We start from the raw sequence: 18,609 nt of genomic DNA, 5'->3' as shown, positions 1-18,609 counted from the left end.
ACAGGTGTCGATGCGCGACTGGCCGCTAGCAGTTGCCCTTGGTGACCTGCCATGACTGTATCTGCATACCGTCTTGAATGACCAAGCACGACCCGTCACTGACCCGATCACCGCCGGCGAACATGACGTAGTCGGACGTGGACTCAGTGGTGCATCCACTGTTGGCGTAGAAGCATGCCTTCATGCCGTCTCGGGTGAAGCCTTGGACACTTGTGGGGACAAAGGATCCTGTTTCCGGGCGTTTGCATGAACTTGTTGTGAAGCCAGAAACCGAGCTGGCTTCTTGTTTGCAGCCCTTGGATACGTTAGATTTCATTCGAGATAGGTGGGTTGACATGTCCGTCGCGTACTTACATTTGCGGACCACATAAATTTGTATTTGACTGAAGATGGCTCGGCTGGTTCTTCATCATCGTCATCGTCGTCATTGTCCCACCCGGGCTCTGGGCTGGGGTTATTGGGATCCAACGTGCCGGGATTCGGGGCGTCTGGATTCTTGGGATCGTAAAAGTCTGGCGGGTTCCCCTTTGGCTCGGGCGTGCAGTAGTATCCCTTGCACAGCTTGCCACCACAGGTGCCGCTAGGACACTTGGGCGAATCCTCCCCAGGGGTCCAGTCAACGGCCTTGCTGAACCCATCACTATCACCATTGCCATCTCCTGAGTCTGGCCCCAGAATGGCACATAGTCTTCCCCACCATGTGACCCCTCCAGCGTCATCCCTACATGGGTCTTCGGTGATCTGGTCGAGGTTCTCGCTGATGGTCGGGCATCTCCCGTCCGTATCCCATTCCTTTCTGGTGTCGTAGTCACGCAAGCATGACTTTGGACCGACCTGGCCATTCCAAATCGTCAACAACTGGCCTGAATTTTCTTGATCGGGGACGGCAATAGTCCGCTGGAAGATCATGATCAGCTTCTTGACATTGGCAGGCTCCCTCAGCTGATCCTGCCAGGGCGAAGGCAGGGCTCTGAAGTACGCCGCCAATGCTGCCACCTGAGGAGCGGCTGGGCTCGAATCAGTCGTGGTGCTCGATTAAAGTCATGTACTTGGTCACTCACCGAACGAAGTCCCGTTACCATATTTATACCCTGATCTTTTCGAGTCAGGGTGCTTTGTGACGACGACTTTTTGTCCTGGCGCATAGACACGCACAAAGTCGGCTCTCTGACTGAACACGGCGTGCTGGTTGTTTTTATCGCTTGCCCCGACCACAATCATGTTGTTCAAAAGTCCGTAGGTGGTGTCAGTCCCTGCGAACGAAGTGGGGTAGCCGTCGATGGGGGTATTGGAACCATCATTACCAGCCCCGGCGACCAGGAGAGCCTTTCCTTCAGTCTCGAGTAATTCCAGAATCTTGACTAATTTGGCAGGAATGGTTAGAGGTAACACTGTGCAATCCACATGGTGTCGGTCCACTTACACATTCTTTGTCTCTGGGCTGGTCTGATCTTGTGCGGCTGGAAACGGAAGCTCATGTTGATGGAAGCCTTACCCTCCCGGCCTTTGTCGGTAATGTCATCTAATGATCTCGTCAACTGAACTATGACCTTTTCTGCTAACAGAAACGTCTGGTCGTCTATGCTTGCGCCGGGGACGACCGAGGTGACAAAGACAGGAGTGCAGCTCTTGCAAACACCAAGTTCTTCGCCCATAACCATAGCACCGACTGAAGTGCCATGGTCAACCCTGATAATTCCTTCGGGGGTAATGCCGTCTTCGATGATCTCGCGTTTATCGATGTGCTCGACGATAGTTTGTGCGTTGGTGAATTCCTGTTCAACGTGTGAGCGATAAGTGCGCAAGGAGAAGCCGGGTCTTGGGGACACGAGATGGGGGGACTTACGGGGTGTCTTTCCCAGTATCCGACCTCGAAGATGATGTAAACATATCGATCGAATGCGAGAAAGTCGTCGTAGTGGTAGTTGAAGGGTTCGTTTCGGGATCCATCGAAAGAGTCGCTCTCAGGGGACTTCCACGTCATGCCGTACGGGAGAGAGTCCTGGGATAGGTGCCAGCTGTACCTGGACCTCTGCTTAATTCGTGCTCTCTTTTCCAGCTGTCCCCTGGTCACAAAACCCTGCTCTGAAGTTGAATCATTGCCATCTGATGTGGAATCAAAATCATCATCCTCAATAACATCATCATCAGATTCGTGAGCTTCAAGGGATGCTTGATCATCGTCCAAGGATCCGACCTCGTCAATCCAATCTTTATAGTAGAAAGCATCCGCCACGTCATCCTTTTTCACCTGTTAATATCGCTTCAAGAACAAAGTTGCTATCTGTAGCGGCACTCACCGAGTCTTCAAGAGCAGCCATAGTGACGTTGTCGAGCATGGGCACCCAGTAAAAGGCCACAAAGTTGTGCGTAGTCGACTTGATAGTTTTGTAATCATACTCTTTCAACAGTTTAGGGACTTCGCCAACATTCTTGGGATCTTTGGGATAGACGATGGCATTGTCAGGGCAGCCTGGAGACCTTGAATCGCGCGCTTGCAGTTTGGGTTCATCCGGGTCACGCTTGGATTTCTTGGTCGGCAGCGGACAGACCGAGGCGTATGTCTGCGTGACCGTCTCCCAGTCGGTTGCGGAACAGCCGTAGATGGTCTCGCAGTCCGAAGACACCCTAGTGACTGTTGAAGTGGAGGGTCCTTGTATGGTCTCGGAGCGGAACGTCGTGGTCGAGCACAGTGAGGCCGACTCTGCTTCGCATTCAGGCTCTTCCGGGTAAGTGATCTTGCCGTCGTGACTAACACTATATCGCACCGTAAGACAGTTTCCATGACACCTCAGTTGTTGACTTACGTGATCGGCGGCCAAGGTGGCAATGGGGGCTTGATCTTCCATCCTGGGTCAGGCAGCTGTTCAATGATGTGCCGAGGAGGCGGGCCACTTGACACGAGAGGACGGATCAGCCATATAAGAACAACAGGATTTAAGGTGGCATAACTTACGGTGGATAGACCCCAGGGGGGAGGACCCAGCGGAGACCTCCGATCTTGGTGTTGCCCCGGTTGATACAAATCTGTGGTGATGAGTTAATATGCAGCTCGCTAGCGGTATTTAACCACAAAGGAAACTCACGGAGAAGAACCAGAGGTTGCAGGGCGTCTTTGTCCCCTTGTCGCCGGGCTCCATCTTGTCGACGTGCTCAGGAATGGGTGTAATAACACGCGGCGGCCACGTCGTCCACGTAGGCAGGTCTGTCTTTGTGGTCTGCTTGTCCCAACTATTAGCCTTCCAGTGAATGTCAAAATCTGAACGAAACGCGCCTTCTCAGTCGTGGTATACTCATCAGGAGGTAAGCTAGGTAAGTCATCGTCATCATCATAATCTGATGAGCCCTTTCCTGTGATGGCAGGCCACGGCGGAGGCGTAATCGTACGTGTCGTCGTCTTCCCATTGCCATCCGGAACCTTGACTGGAATAGGCTTGAGGGTTATGCTGGGGTTGACTGTAAGCTTGGAGGTTTGCTGGGTTCTGGTAATTTCGATGTTTGAGTATGTCATGGAGCTGACAGTGATGGGTGGGATGGTGACGGTGATCTTGGTTGTCGTCCTGATGAATGCAGTCACTTCTTTGCCACTGACGGTCGTCTTGCCCATGGCTCCGTACTCTAATGAGGTGGTGTACTCCCCGATGCTGATGGTCGTCGCCGAAGATAAGGAGCTGGGAGGGAACACTAGGATGCATGGCGGCTCGCACTTGACCTGTGGAGTCTGCCAGACCTTGGGGTCGAGGTACACAGCGGTTGCTGACTTGACAGTGGTGCTGCCCTTGAAGAGAAGGATCAGCATATGTCGGCTCGTGCTGGGGGAAAGGGGGCTTTTTACTTACAGGCTCACTGTCCCCATCATCATTGTCATCACCGCCACCACCCGAACCATTTGGCCAGCAGCGATTATGCCAGAGGTTCAGTCTTCCGGTGTCAGGGTCGATAGAAACATAGTCTGCACGGCGATCGCCAGTCATCTGCAGTCAAGTCAGACACAGATCCAAGAGAATATGAAACAAGCTTGACTTGCCTCAGTGACTCTGATAGCAGACCCAACAGAACCCACTCCATCGGCAAAGCTTAGGGGAGTGTTCCAGCGAATGGATCCGTCGTCTCGAAAGCCGAGATGGTGCCAGGACCGGGTGCGGCCGGTCGTGCGGCCGACAACCACGTAGTCCAAGCGACCGTCACCGTTAGTGTCAGCAAACTGAACATCCTGAGCTAGGACATCCACTCCATCAGCGACCAGATAGGGGATACCCCAGGATGGAGGGTTAGTTCCTAGATGTCGCCACATGACAACAGATCCCGTGTCGCTGACGTAGAGGTAGTCGTCCAAGCCATCGCCGTCCAGGCTGTGCAATACTTTGTCAGTCGGTTCAAGACTCAAGCAGTTCAAGACTCAAGGAGAGGCTCAACTTACTCTGCAAACCGGACATTCTTCCCTTTGAAAGTCATGCCGAACTTGGTCTCAACGGTGTTCTTAGGTCCTGCAGCAAACTCTCCACGAGCCCTCCATGCCCAACCACCCTCTTTACCCAGGTTCTCGAACCAGTCGGCTCTTCCCGTGTCTTCATCCACGACAACATAGTCGGCACGGCCGCTCTTAGTCAACACTGCCATCCGGATTTGGTCCCTCGGGTGATCCCCCTTGGCCGTGAGGCCTAGGTCGTTCCATTTATTCTCACCCTTTCCCGTGTTCAGATAGCCCCAGCCCTTGCCGGTGTGGTCGATCCAGAAGTAGTCGCTGGTGCCATCACCATCCACTGAGTACGAAGAATTAGGAGACGCCAAAGCACACAGCAAGAAGACAACTTACAGTCGCAAAGAAACACGCCGTCTCCTGGTTGATACTTTCCTCCGGTGCCACGGTTTTCCCAGAGCGTGACTTTGCCGGTCTTCTCATCAACAAGTAGGTAGTCCACCTTGCCGTCGCCTGTCATATCGACTAACCTTACTTGGTCTGATCTTGCGCCATCAGGGCCCTCGGCGACGTTGAAGAGTTGCGACCATCGGGGAACCATCGATGTCTCTTGCCGACGGTTGATGAGTCCATTCACCTTGCCGCCAACGCCGACCATCATGTAATCGGCTCGACCCTCGCCTGTCAGATCACCCAAGATAACTGTATCACCATCGGACTGAGAAGCTCCGGTAGCGATAATGCCGATCTTATGATAGTCTGGCATGATGGATGCACCCGTGTTCAACCAAGCCGTCACCTCACCTGTCTTTTTGCTGACGAGACAGAAGTCATCTCGTCCATCACCTACCCGTTGCACGTCAGTGAATAATTCAACATGATGGGACATGTCTGGAAGAAATTAGGATGATCATCTTCTGGATGCTTACCGTCAATGTCAACCATCTGAAGGGTATCGTTCGTGGCGCCGACTCCTCCGGCAATTCGACCAAGTGCCTGCCACTGCCAAACGCCATCTTTCTCAAGTCGGTTAATCCAGCCAGAGACGTCTCCTGTTTTGGGATCAAGATAGATATAGTCATCTCTGCCATCTCCATTCAGACTAGGTGAGTGTTAGCAGAAAAGGAACTCAGCGTTGGGAGAAATACTTCCTCGGCAAACATAACTCCATATCCATCACGGGCTTCCATCGGCGTCACAACAGTCTTTGGCGTCTTCCAGTATCCAGAAGTCTTGCCGTCGGCGTCAGGAATGTTGATATGAACCTTAACACCACCCGTCTTGGGGTCGACGCAGGCATAATCCTTCAGCCCGTCGCCGTCCAGATCCATAAAGTGAAGACGAGCACGGGGACAAGCACCCTCGGCGACCACGCCACGCTTAACCCATACGGGGTTGAAGGGGCCATCAGAGGTTGCCCTGGGAGAATTTCGTGTCAGTGGGTTCCCTCATCAAGGAGAATCATCGAGGGGGGTCAAGGAAGGCAGCGACTTACACTTTTGCACCGGTGGCGATCTCGCCAACTCGGTACCAAGACGGCGTGGACTTGCAGTTCTCCGGGCCTGTTGCATCTGGCAGGTGAGGGACATTGGTACGCTCTCCAGGCTCCTTGATCCAACCCTTCTTGTCCGCTAACAGAATCGCGTCGTAGTACGCATCAGCCATTTTACGATACCCGCCGTCATTGGGATGAAGACCATCAGCCAAGTCAGAGAGGGAAAGCACTTTGTTCATCTCGACCATGAGCATCTTCTTCCCAGCTGCGACATATTTGTCCACCAAGTCAGGAATGGCCTTGTTGAACGTCTCAATGAGCGGCGCCGCCGTCGCATATCTTTTCGGATCCGCATTGATGATCTGGCAGACAATGACGACCGTCTCGGGTGAGTACTTAATAATGTCATCGATCAGGTATTCGAGGCGTTTTGGGGCGCCTTCAGGGTTGCCATAGATCTTGACGTGTACGAAGTCGTTGGTTCCAGCGTGAAGCAGGACAACGTTCGCACCTGAGTGAATGCCGAGCTGACTGTAGAGGTGAATGTCATTGATGACATAGCCGCGATGTCCCTCGTGTTCATCATCAGCCATGTCTCCAGAAGTGACGTTCCCTACAAAGTCGACTGCGTTTCCCCGACCTTCCAGCAAGCCGAAGAGTCTCTTGCGATATCCATTCTCATCTGAACTCTGGGCGCCCCAGGTGATGGAACTTTTCAACAGTCAGCGCAGCACCAGTTGGTAATTCGAGGGGATTCATACTCTCCTATAGGAAGAACCCTCAACTCAGCACCGTTCGCGATTTGTGCCCTGGGCTGTAAGTCTCGTGCGGTTGGAGGGGCTGCATCTGAAATGGGTATCCAAAAGCTGGATAGAACCAGCATGAGGGTTGTCAAAGATATCCACGCATCCCGCCGCCGATGGGCAGCGTGGAGTTGACCAAGCGTAGTCAGCGCCATGTTCTGCGACTGCACTAGAACGCTATCAATCTTGGAGTTTCTGGCTTCAAGTTCACGATACTTGGCACAGGTGAGACATCCCCTTTTATTATCCACGGGCCAAGCAACTGCTCAGACGTCGGCTGACAGCAGGGGCCTTTACGCCGGCAGGTCACAACGGCCCGTTCCTCAGCAGCTGTAGTATAACATGAGCCGGATCCTTTTGGCAGGGCTTTCTGCAGGCCTTTTCAAGTCACTTCCCATTTTTGAAGGCGCTTCCGGGACCTTCGGAGCATGCTAACCGTTATGGATGGGACAACGCGCCCCTGAAAGCGGGCCGGTACAGAGTGTTCAGCCTCGGTCAGATCATGAGCACATGTTAATCCTCCACTCAGCTTCGATCCTATGTATTTTTACTAAAAAATAAGGACTCGCTCAAGGTTTGTGTTGGTTCTGGGTCTATACAGCTAATTTAGACTATCCCAGGGCCCCCTAGGGTCTAATGCACTGCAACCTCACAACTTGTGGCATCATGGTGGGGAAGACCCTCAACTCTGGTCAAATCAGCATCATTTCAGCAACCCCCTGGCCGGCCTTCGTGGGATTTCTCGCTCTCCATACCCGTTTCGGAATGTTAGGGTTGTTTTTGGTTTGCCTGGTAGGCTTATCGTCGGCATCTAACAGGATCCCGGTTCCCCAGGCTGTCGGTTTCTCACCGTCTGGGATCCTTTCTTGAGGATTCTCACCCCTCGTCTTCTTTGTCGGACAGCTCTTTTGCTCCGATTCCCTCTTTCCCTTTTCGGACCGTGACAAGGCCTTCCTAATTGGGCCTCGTCTATCCGACGAGCCGGATATCACTCGGCCGGACATTGAAGGCACGTGACCACCCTCAGAGCTATTGTACAGGGTCCAATCCGACAATACCTATGTCTCTAGCAAAGACGTCACCTTGACTTAAATTGCTAGGATCGACGGGTATAATGCTCTCAATATTAACTCGGCGGTCCTCCGTCGCTGGCTCAACTGCTTGAAACGAAGGTTGAGCCCTCTGCGCATCTTACAACCGCATTATATCCCCCGGCTCCTTCATATCCCATTTTTCTCGTCACTAATAATAAGATTCACTGCTCTGACACAATCAAGCTAGCCATTCCCATGGTCTAGAAAAGCGAGATTAACATCTCGATTAATTCGGTTAATAATACAAGACTTACTGTTCCCACACACATAGACGTCGCCGCAACCCTGCCCTCAGTGCGCTTCAACTTAGCCAAGGCTGTGACAATCTGACGCGCGCCTGTGCAGCCCAGCAGATGCCCGAATGCTCTGGCAATGGGAACATATTAGCATCCCAACATCGTGATCTGCAGCAGCTCCAACAATAGTGGCTTACATGGCTTACATGGCCCCGCCTCGCGGGTTGACTTTGCGTGGGTCCAGTTCAAGCGTGTCCATGCAGTAGACCAGCTGGAGTTTCAATCAGCTCACAGATGGGGAAAAGGGGGGACGGGGTCAAGTGTCCTACCATGGACGCGAAAGCTTCATTAATCTCAAAGATATCAACATCATCCTTTCGGATTCCCACCTTTGCCAAGAGCTTAGGGGTAGCATGGACTGGTATATTCAGCGAGCACGTTGCGCACGTTGCCGCTCTTAGGATCTATCCAACTCGTGGCGATAGGCACGATCTCATCTGCAAAAAAAACCTGCCTTCTGCGTCGCCTCTGCCTTGCAGAAGGATGCCGCAGCCTGCTCGTCCTGTCTCTCACGCGTGATGTCAAAGTCCCGCGCAACGTTTTCAGCCGTCCAGGGCATGGGCTGCGTGACGTCTTGTATGGTAGGGTCTTCCATGAACCTCCATGGAAAGACAGGGGCCCCGTTATCTGGGTTGCAGCTCATACTTTCGGCGCCGACGGCGATGCCAATGTCGATGCTGCCTACCGCGACTTTCTGCGCCACAGCCTCGACGGCTAAGAGACCCGAGGAGCACCAGCGGCTGACAGTTGAGATTATGGTAGTGGTAGGGTAGCCGGCTGCCAGGACAGATGCGCGCGTGACGAAAGCTGCGTCTTTGTGAAGGACGTTGCCCACGACGATCTCCTCCACCAGATTGGGCTTGATTGCGGAAGCTTGTCGGACATGCTTTTTTGGTTAGTTAGCGCCTAAATGCAAACGACAATCTGAATGTCTTGTCGAAAGATATCTCACCTGTAGCAAGGGAACCAAAAGCCCCTCGAGTTGGGTGTCTTTAAGGAACCCTTTCTTGGCTTTGGTCAAGGGTGTACGGATCGCTTATGTTATCACCTTGCGGCGCACAAGTGTCAGCACCCATGTTTAGAAGCGCATGAATAGTTCATGAGCACAAGGTGGCAGTGTCACCAATACTAACCACATCATTTGGGCCCTTGTCAAAGATGTGAGCTGGCAAAGACTTGCCACCATCTTCGGCATGGAGTTAGTGAAATATCAGGCTGAGTCGTTGGTTTGCGGAAGACATTTTTGCGGCCACGGTAAACGAGACTGAGGACGTTGATCAGCGTTGAAACTTCCCTTGAAGTAAACGAGAAGGATGTCCGAGCGATAGTGAACCAGGGCTAGTCTAAGGGTCCTAGCAGTCTATTTACTTGGGGGAGGCGGAGATTTTTTTTATTTTTTTTTTATTTTTTTTTTTTCAAAAGAACAACAGCCCCACATGGAATCCAGCCCGCCTTTTAGTAGGTGAGGTCTTAATATTGAAAATGACCTTACTCGCTCTCTAATAGGCTACACGTATTGCATTTTACTCCCACCCTTCGACCAAGACACTTTTTTTGTCCGATTATTTTACAGAGAGAAACAAGTCTCAAAAAGGAAAGGATAGGAAACCCATCATCATGCCATCCAACCTGCCCGTCCAGGTCCCGTGACAGCAAGCAAAGTGGCCCTCGCTGCAACCGCTGCACTCGCTGGAGCTTTCTTTGCTGACAAACGCTATGGAATCTCAATTGATCTCAACCAGCTCCACCAGGAGGAGGAGTTTGGCAAGCGACTGCAGGATAGAATCGAAGACGAAGATGGAGGTATTCTGAGTTTATCCTCGGTGAGTGTGTGCATATCTGAGAAGCCATGACGGTACCGACGAGACGGATATGTTGACATGGATGATGCAAAGAATCCAACAAGCTCGCTACGATAGTCCGTCAGAAAGGAGTGGTCGCTGGAGATGCTGTGGCCGTCTTTGCCGTCAACTCCCCCGGGATGGTGATTGCCATTGCCGCCACCTCCAAGCTCGGGGCTGTACCGGCGCTCATCAACTCGGCACTTCGAGTTAAGTATCAACCACAGGCACGGCCGCTGACCCTGTCCCGCTTTCCCATTGTTCCCAAGTTTCCCAAGACTCAAGACAAGAAGACAGTCCCACATCTCCACATCCCCACGTTCACGCACCCACCTCCCTCCACCTCCGCATCCTTCCTCACCTTGAGACGCCACGCCACGACTGCACAACTGACCCCTCGCAGCCCAAACGTTCAGCTACGCCGTGAAGATCTCTACGCTGCTGCCTACGACGCAGGGCCTCGGGCTTCTCGTCTCCTCAAAGACGTCGGAACTCTGATATTCACCTCGGGGACCAGCGGGAAACCAAAAGCTGTCGCGGTCAAGAATTTCCTCCTGGTTGTCGTCTCAACGCCATTTACTGTCGACGCGGAGAATGCAGCGAGATATCTGCCCCTTCGTACATTCTCCTGCCTCTCTTCCGCGCCACTTGTCTGTTCACCGGCCTGTACTGCTCCACAGGTCTTTCGGGCTCATTCTGCCTAGCCCCTAAGTTCTCTGCTTCGCGCTTCACCGCGCAGCTGGTTGATAGCGATGTCACGCGAATGCTCTACGTAGGAGAGCTGTGCAGATATCTCGTCGCCATACGACCAAACCCATCGATGCGTAGTGGCGCTCGGGAACGGTCTTCACCGCGACGTGTGGATCAAGTTCCAGAAGAGGTCCCGTATCCCTGAGATCCGCGAGGTCTACCGCTCCACCGAGGGCGTCGCCAAGTTCGACAACTTCACCCACCGCAAAGTGGGAGCAGACATGGTCGGCTTTGCTAGACCGGTCAAGCTCTACTCCGAGAAAGATGTCTTCCTGGTCAAGTACGATCCTTCGACGCAGTCGCTATACCAGAACCCTAAGACTGAATTCTGCGTGCTCTCCAAGGCCGGAGGACCAGGAGAGGCAATCGGCCGTGTTCGGTCCATGGATTTTTACAACGAGTACTATAACGATCCTGCTGCTACGCAGCTCAAGCTGGTATCTGACCTCTTTGAGAAGGGAGATTTATTTTCAGCGAACTGGTGATTTGTTGGTGCGCTAAAAGTCGGCATGGATTCGCTTTCATGATCGGTCTGGAGATACTTTCAGGTGGCGCGGAGAGAACGTCAGTGTCAGCGAGGTTCAAGACCGCATCAGCAAGCTTCCAGGCGTGCTGGACTGTTCTGTCTATGCTGTCATACTCCCAGCGTAAGATGCCGACGTCATTCCTCCGTTTTCTCACATCTTGGACAAGACCAATGGAATCTTGGATACGACGGCCAAGCAGGCGCTGCTACCATCACGCTCGCGGATTTCCAGCCTGAGACGGAGTTTGCTCAGCAGCTCTATCCATCTCTCCGTTCCAGCGGTTTGGCTTTGCACCAACTACGCAAGCTGGTTTGCTTCAGACCAGCGTAAGTCAAGTTGCTGCCTCCCCCTCCGTTATATGATGGTCGCTAACTGTTTCCCAAAAGTATCGAGACCACTGCCACCTTCAAGCAGTCAAAGGTAATCCTGTAAAGCCTCCCTTGGAGCCCCGACGCCGATAATTAGCAGGATAGCCTTTTTTGGCTCAACGGCGAGCAGAACAAGAGAATCGATACGGATTCTTGGACGCAGATTAAGTCAGGCAAGGCACGGCTGTAGTTGATGCTTGGCGAAGAGGAGATGTGTCACTGCATTGTCTAGTGTACTTATTTCTGCTTGTTTAGATTTAGATGTTGCCGTCATTTCGTCAAATGTCTGGCTCCAATGTTAATCTTGATTTCCTTGACACTGGCTATTTAATAGTTACCAATGTCTCGCAACAAGAACACCCAACAGCAGGACAAAAGTGCTTACCGCCCTCAATGCTAATACTGTAAAATTTGAACGGTCGATAAATGTTACATTTATATATCTAACCTATAGATTATTATAGGACACGAGCATGCGCTTGGATCTACTCAACACATCATTCATTTCATCGCATCATCTCACATGAAGAGAGCTCTCAACCGATCAGGTTATTCCACGCAAGTGGTGGCGAAGAATTCTCCTCTCTTAACATTCATAACACTGCCCTTGTGGCCTGTACGTAGGTACTCGCTGTGCCCGCCACTTTGATGCCCAACCAAGCAATCCACCACCCAGAACCGCCACTGGCTCCCTCCATCATTCCCCAGACTCCCACATCACCTACTGCTAATCAACGATGGCTAACTGGCTAGTGAGAAAATCCCCGATGTAGCGGTCCCCACAGCCTCGTTAATAGACTAGAGTTGCTCGACGCCCTCCGTGGGATCTCCCCGCAGGGCCCCGCAAGCAGCATTTGGGATTGACGTGAGTCGGCCGTTGTTTGCTTGGCGGGATGTAGAATGAGATATAAGACTGACTTATGTTCTCGTTCTCGTACAAACCCAGACAAACCAGTCCAGTCACGTTCACATCGTTTCCTTTTTTTTTTTTGCCCTTATCATCTACGGCTCACAATGGCCCTCTCCAGCTACCTGAAGCAGACCGACGTATCCAGAGATTCTCTTTATCTCTATGGTCTGCTAGCCCTACTGGCATCCCTTCTCATCTGGCTCGCAGCAGACTATGTACGCATTCTTCGTCTGAGGCGGAAGATGCCACCGGGACCCTTTCCGCTGCCTCTGGTAGGCAACTTCTTCCAGCTTCCAAAGCGCCAACCATGGATCGAGTGGGAGGCATGGTCGGATACCTACAAGAGCTCCATGATCACAATCTGGAACGGCCGTCGACCTGTCATCATCTGCAATGACATCTGGTCAATCTCAGAGTTGCTGGACAAGCGTGCGGCCATCTACTCTTCCAGGCCACATCATGTCGTCATGGGTGACATGATGAACATGTCGGAGACGAACCAGGTCTGCCAGAAATACGGTGATGCATGGAGGCTTCACAGACGCCTCATGGTACGTTTCTCCCTCGATCGCCCTCATGCCTCCTCTTTGCCTTCTAAGCCTCGTATAGCATACCATTGTCGGGTCCCAATCAGTGCGAAACTATCGCTCCCATCAGTCCAACGAGTCCAAGGTGTTGCTTCGAGACCTACTTCTCAGCCCAGACGACTTTGACATGTCCATCGAGCGATACTCGTGCTCAGTCGTTTCCATCCTCGGATGGGGTCGTCGCATCGATCGCATGAACGACGCGGTTGCACAGGTAGCTCTGAGCTTCATGGAGGGCGTAAACTTTGTCGTCCCCGGCCTCTACATCATGGAAGCAGTTCCCTGGCTCGCCAAGCTGCCAGGGTGGCTGTACCCTCTGCCTTCCATCATCCTCAAGAACTCCAAGCATATGCAGAGGTACTTTGCAGCCTTAGCCAAGGAGGCAGCTGCCAACTCCACCCAGAACAACTTCTCAAAGAGTCTGCTGGATGCTCAACGGGAGCATGGCATCACCGACGAGGACATCAGCTCTCTCACAGCCAACATGATCGGCGGTGGCGTTGATACCACTACAAGCTCCACGCTAACCCTGATTCTGGCCATGTGTGTGTTTCCCGAAGTGCAGCGCAAAGCGCAAGAGGAGCTAGATCGCGTCGTGGGCCAAGACCGCTACCCCGAATGGGCGGATGAGGAGCACCTACCTTATATCCGTGCTGTGGTGAGCGAGACGCTCCGCTGGCGTACTGTCACCATTCTCGGCGGCATCCCCCACGCGCCCATCCGCGATGATGAATACAACGGCTACTTCATTCCAAAGGACACCGCCATCACTGGCAACCTGTGGGCTATACACAGAAACCCGCGGGAGTTCCCAGAGCCAGACGTCTTCAGACCAGAGAGGTTCCTCGATGGGCTAGAGAGGCCATATCCTAACAAGAAGGGACACAATGCCTTTGGGTGGGGACGGCGCCAGTGCAGCGGCCAGCCGCTGGCCGAGCAGGGACTGTTCATTACCATTGCCCGCATGATTTGGGCATTCAATATGCAACCTGGCTTGGACGAGAACGCAAGTTTGCTCAAGAAATATCGCTCATGGGTCTATAGCCACACTAACGAGGTTTCAGAATCGACCAGCGAAGCTCGACATCTTTGCCTACTCGGACTGTGAGAATATGCGCCCTGAGAAGTTCAAGGCCCGCTTCACCCCGAGAACGCAACAAATCAAGGACTTGATCCTTCGCGAGGCTGCTGAAGCACGAGAGCTGTTGAGGCCGCTTGATGGCGAGACAGCAATAACCATGGCGAGCGTTGCCTGAGAGGTGTGGGTTGTTTCAAACGTGCTTCGCTTCCTTGACAGGAGTGACGCTGAGAGGGATGCCATGAGACGAGATGATGGTTGATGGAATGCCGGGATTTTCGGTTTTGATTCTCCTACTTTCTCAGTCAAGCCTAGATCCACAGAACCCAGGCCCCAATAGCATGGTAGAGAACTATTTCCAGATTACAATGATCAACATTCGATGCTGAGGATGTAATGTAATCTTACGGCCTGAAGTCTTGGAATCTTGCATACTTACAGAAGTTGCATCCGTATTGGCTGTATAGGTAGATAAAGGCTTGGGAAGAGATGAAAAACCCTTCAATGAGTACCATATATAAACTTTGCACCACCCGTGTAGGCTATTTGCCAGACGGTCTTCTGGTTCAGTTATCCCATGGAGGGTCGGACTTCAACTATCACAAAGAACACATTGAGGGAGTCCAAATTTTCTGGTAACTCCTTGACGGCTGTTTCGCTCCCTGTCATCCCTTCAGATGGAATTGTGAGGAGGACTCCTACTCGACGACGCTGCCAGCGTTGCTTGTTTCTCTTGACCAGCCTTGACAGAGGCGTCGAATAGAGACAGCTGGCAGAAAGATGCAGCTGGTCTCGCCGTGGGGGGCACCAAGCGGTCCAAGCTGATGGCCTTTGGCATGTCTGGCACCGAGGGGAACCCCACAAGACACAGCACGCATCGCCTCAACAACACCTGGCTGCGCCTAGTGTCGAGCTTGGCAAGCGCTGTGCTCGTGCCGGCACATGGGCAATGGATGTAGTCATGCGTGTGGGGAATCGTGGGGCCCCGCAAGATGGATCTTGTCCGAGTGCGCCGTGGATGTGGGACAGTTTCCAAACAGCGCCTATTAACTAACCAGATAAGTTAGCTCGGTGCAGTTTCATGTACGATGCACCTGGTCAGGCAGGACAGGAAGGTGTGATTAGAGGCTTTGATATCAACCCTCCTCACCACCGAAGAGAATCACTCGGTCTTGCTTCTCACATGTACACCATGAGGTTTATCAACATGTCTTGTCAAGACCAAGACCAATCAGAAAAGTCCACCCGTGGGAGAAAGACACGCAGTCGAGCCTCCAAGGCATGTCTCGTCTGTCGACGACGCAAAGTCAGATGCAACGTCTCGATCGTCGGAAAGCCCTGCCTGAATTGTGCCTTAGACAACGAGACCTGCCATATTCCAGAAAAGGAACCTTACCGGTATGTTTCACAGGCATGCTGTCGGGCTGAAAGCTGATGGACCGTTTTGCACCCCCCAAAAAGGCATGTTCCTAAGACGAGCGAACGCGCAACCTTCAAGATTATTCAAGAACACAAGGACCTTGGAAGTCAGTCAAGTAATGGTCATCCACATGACTGTGAAGCCAACTCAAATCGCGATCCTCAGGCTGCAAGCACGTCCCAGGATAGGGATGACAGCTCGATCATGGCTTCCTACGAAGACAATGTCAAGCGTAAGGCGCCCATTCAAGGTAGGACCCGCTCAGATATACTCATCGCTCTGTTACGGTATCCAACATGTCACGCAGGCGATTCGTACGTCTACACACCACCTCCACGTCAATTTGACGGCCCTGATTCATTTGGACAGAGTACCCTTCAAAGGAGGGTATTTGCCGCCGAAGTTCCGTACTCAGCATACTCCTTCGTGGTTGCATCGAACCTACCAGACATGCTGCCAGAAGATATCAACTACCTCGAACTCAAGGGATGTCTACGGATCCCTGCGCGGAAGCATCTTGACGAATTCGTCAAGCAGTACTTTCGATACGTCCACCCTTTCCTGCCCCTCATCAACGAGGCCGTCTTTTGGAAGATGTACTCCGGATCCAGCCAAGGATTGAGCCCCAAGATGCCACTGCTGGTTCTCCAGTCCATGATATTCGCGGCCAGCGCCCACGTTTCCTCCGAGACCCTCGAGAGCCTGGGCTTCTCGAGCATCCGTATCGCCCGGCGTATCATGTACCAGCGAGCTAAGGCCCTCTACGATCTCGAGACCGAGTCATCACGTCTCCACATCGCGCAGGCAGCACTGCTCATATCCTACTGGTCTCCATCGTTCGCAAAGGCAGCCAGCAGGCCAAACACCACGTGGCTCAGCATTGCCATCGAAAACGCAAAGTCTGTCAAGGCCCACCTGTCCGGGCTCGAGTCTGCCGTCGTAAATGATGAGTCCCAGGAGCAGAGGTGCTGCTCACTGAAGCGTCTCTGGGGTTGCTGCATCGTTCGAGACAGTACCTTGTCCATCGCGCTGAGGCGAAGCTGCCAGATCACAGCAGCAGACCGCAACGCCGAGGTCAAGTTCGTCCTCAAGTATGCGGATCTTGAGGGGGAATTGTCCCGGTCTGAAGTGTACGATGCGCCCACCAAGAAGTATCTTATCATGGCCTTCCTCCACCTAGCCGAGTTGTGCCGCAGGATGGCGCATGTTTCCAAGCTGCTGTTCCCATTTGAGAATGGCGCTCCTGAAGACACCATTCTCGCCGCTACGACGGATGATAATCAAACAATAGGAACGTTCAAATATTTTTTGTCGGGGTGGTGCGACACGGCCAAGTTGTGGCTTCAGTGCCCCGATCCGGGTGATAATCCCAAGCTGGTGAATAGTGAGTTGTCGCATTCTTCAGTCGCACTCTTTACCAACTTGATGTACATTTACTATTAGTATGTTGATCCTACAGCTCGGGAAAGTGCAGACAGACCCTGACAGCTGACTTTGTCGAAAAGCTCCCTGAGAATTGCGTTGGCCAACCGCCAGCTGCTGGCTTTTGCAGATACACAAACTCCTCATGGCAAACTTCCTGATACCCACACGCATAGAGAAGATATCCAGGACGCACAAACTGGAATCAGCTGGTGCATAAAGACACTGGCTGATCAGCAGCTCATAAGGTTTCTCCCGGTAAGCGCGTAAGTCATTTCACAAAATGGCCACCGTAACTACTGCGCAGCTCACATCCACCACAGAATCGCTTGCTCCGCCTTGCCACTCGCCCTCCACATGATCAACGGCAAGCTCAACGGATCGTTCCAAGACTCCAGGCTAGCCGTCCTGTTTCAGGCCATGCGGACGTACGAGTACCTATACGACGGCGTGGAGTGGGTTGCCGAGACCATCAAGCTGATCATGGGACAAAAGCAACTGGCCCACCTGCTGGAGTCTGCACTATCAAGAACTTCCTTGGTCAGTGAATCTTGGGACAGCTTCCTTGCTTCGAATCCGACGGGCTATCTCAGAGTCGCTGTGACGATGGACCTCAGCTTTAGTCAAGGCCGCTTACCTGAAGAGAAGGACTTCCCCGCCAGACTTCGAGATGTCGAGGAGAAGCCAATTCCAGCGACTTTGTTGAAAGGAAATTTGGCAGTCACATCTTTTCAACCAGAATGTCCAGCCCGAGACCCTCTAGCTGCTAAAACCGCCACGCTAGAGACTACGTTGGCGAGCCCCCTTGACCTAGTCCCGGAGAGCGATCTTACGAAGGCGCCGAATGAGGGTGACTCTATGGATGATCTACTGAACCTAGAGGGGGCGGATGTAGTGATGGAGCAGAGTCTCGATTTTCCAGACATGTGTTTGTCCACATGTGACGAGATGGCGCTGGATCCCTTCTTAATTCCTCATGCCAATGAAGGACTAATGGAGAACGTGGGCGACGAGACATTGAGTGCCGAGATGTTGGATAAGTCTGATTGGTTTTGAATGCTTGGCATCATTCTTCTTGTATTAAACTCTTGCTATTATGCTCTTGGTATGGGCTATCACGCGTAGTTATTGTCGAGCAAGTCCCTGACACCCCATAAGCGAGATGATATCAGGGTGTTGACACCAGCAGCACTTGGTGTCATTTCAAAGGTCAGACTAACCTTGCCTTTGAATCAATGAGAGATTTTACGATTGCTTGCTTTAATCAACAACGCTTTGCTTATCCTAGGTCACCCAGCTACTGCGTGCAATACTCAGAGGACGTGGGAAGATTGAGAAGTAGTACGAATTCTGACTAGCACCCTTGACAAACCCGGGACTCGTATTCCGTTCAAGGGTAGAGGCTGACAGGACGTAAAACCCATGCTTAAAAATCGTAGAAGGATTTCATGTTCAGTCCACATTTCAATGTGGGACTCCCAGCTCCCCACACCAAGACCTCTCCCAAGTCCCACTTCTCAAGCTCACCCCCAGGATCCGTGGGGCGTAGTCTGTTGACTTGGCATCTTCCCACCAGAGCCTGGGCGAGCACTTCATTA

At 52.5% G+C, this 18,609-nt stretch overlaps 5 protein-coding genes across 5 annotated transcripts; 3 read left to right on the top strand and 2 right to left on the bottom strand.

Moving 5' to 3' along the window:
- Positions 1-25: 25 nt before the first annotated feature.
- NCS57_00912900 (SGNH-hydro domain-containing protein) lies at positions 26-6,798 on the bottom strand (the record flags this gene model as incomplete). The annotated part of the gene is made up of 18 exons (XM_053058915.1): positions 26-295; positions 355-1,007; positions 1,062-1,361; positions 1,424-1,775; positions 1,847-2,242; positions 2,301-2,757; positions 2,808-2,894; positions 2,957-3,027; positions 3,087-3,221; positions 3,266-3,778; positions 3,840-3,974; positions 4,037-4,352; positions 4,421-4,763; positions 4,817-5,266; positions 5,350-5,522; positions 5,582-5,839; positions 5,916-6,626; positions 6,677-6,798. The coding sequence occupies 18 exons, from the start codon at positions 6,796-6,798 to the stop codon at positions 26-28; spliced, it is 5,742 nt and encodes a 1,913-aa protein (XP_052912746.1).
- A 1,175-nt stretch (positions 6,799-7,973) lies between these two features.
- NCS57_00912800 (Acetyl-CoA C-acetyltransferase) lies at positions 7,974-9,184 on the bottom strand (the record flags this gene model as incomplete). Its single annotated transcript, XM_053058914.1, has 7 exons — positions 7,974-8,012; positions 8,067-8,178; positions 8,255-8,319; positions 8,378-8,466; positions 8,559-8,994; positions 9,061-9,119; positions 9,169-9,184. 7 exons carry the CDS (start codon positions 9,182-9,184, stop codon positions 7,974-7,976), a joined length of 816 nt encoding a protein of 271 aa, XP_052912745.1.
- Positions 9,185-10,089: 905 nt separating this feature from the next.
- NCS57_00912700 (putative Bifunctional fatty acid transporter/acyl-CoA synthetase) lies at positions 10,090-11,184 on the top strand (the record flags this gene model as incomplete). Its single annotated transcript, XM_053058913.1, has 2 exons — positions 10,090-10,567; positions 10,778-11,184. The coding sequence occupies 2 exons, from the start codon at positions 10,090-10,092 to the stop codon at positions 11,182-11,184; spliced, it is 885 nt and encodes a 294-aa protein (XP_052912744.1).
- Positions 11,185-12,608: 1,424 nt separating this feature from the next.
- On the top strand, positions 12,609-14,347 carry NCS57_00912600 (uncharacterized protein; the record flags this gene model as incomplete). The annotated part of the gene is made up of 3 exons (XM_053058912.1): positions 12,609-13,055; positions 13,114-14,097; positions 14,156-14,347. 3 exons carry the CDS (start codon positions 12,609-12,611, stop codon positions 14,345-14,347), a joined length of 1,623 nt encoding a protein of 540 aa, XP_052912743.1.
- Positions 14,348-15,793: 1,446 nt separating this feature from the next.
- Positions 15,794-18,067, top strand: NCS57_00912500 (Fungal-trans domain-containing protein; the record flags this gene model as incomplete). Its single annotated transcript, XM_053058911.1, has 4 exons — positions 15,794-15,839; positions 15,897-17,031; positions 17,095-17,277; positions 17,335-18,067. The coding sequence occupies 4 exons, from the start codon at positions 15,794-15,796 to the stop codon at positions 18,065-18,067; spliced, it is 2,097 nt and encodes a 698-aa protein (XP_052912742.1).
- Positions 18,068-18,609: the final 542 nt, after the last annotated feature.

Source organism: Fusarium keratoplasticum, chromosome 6 (genome assembly GCF_025433545.1).
Source record: "Fusarium keratoplasticum isolate Fu6.1 chromosome 6, whole genome shotgun sequence".
In the NCBI taxonomy this organism is placed as follows: Eukaryota; Fungi; Ascomycota; class Sordariomycetes; order Hypocreales; family Nectriaceae; genus Fusarium; species Fusarium keratoplasticum.
The sequence above is the reverse complement of the archived record's forward strand: the minus strand, read 5'-3'. Positions and strand labels throughout refer to the sequence as shown.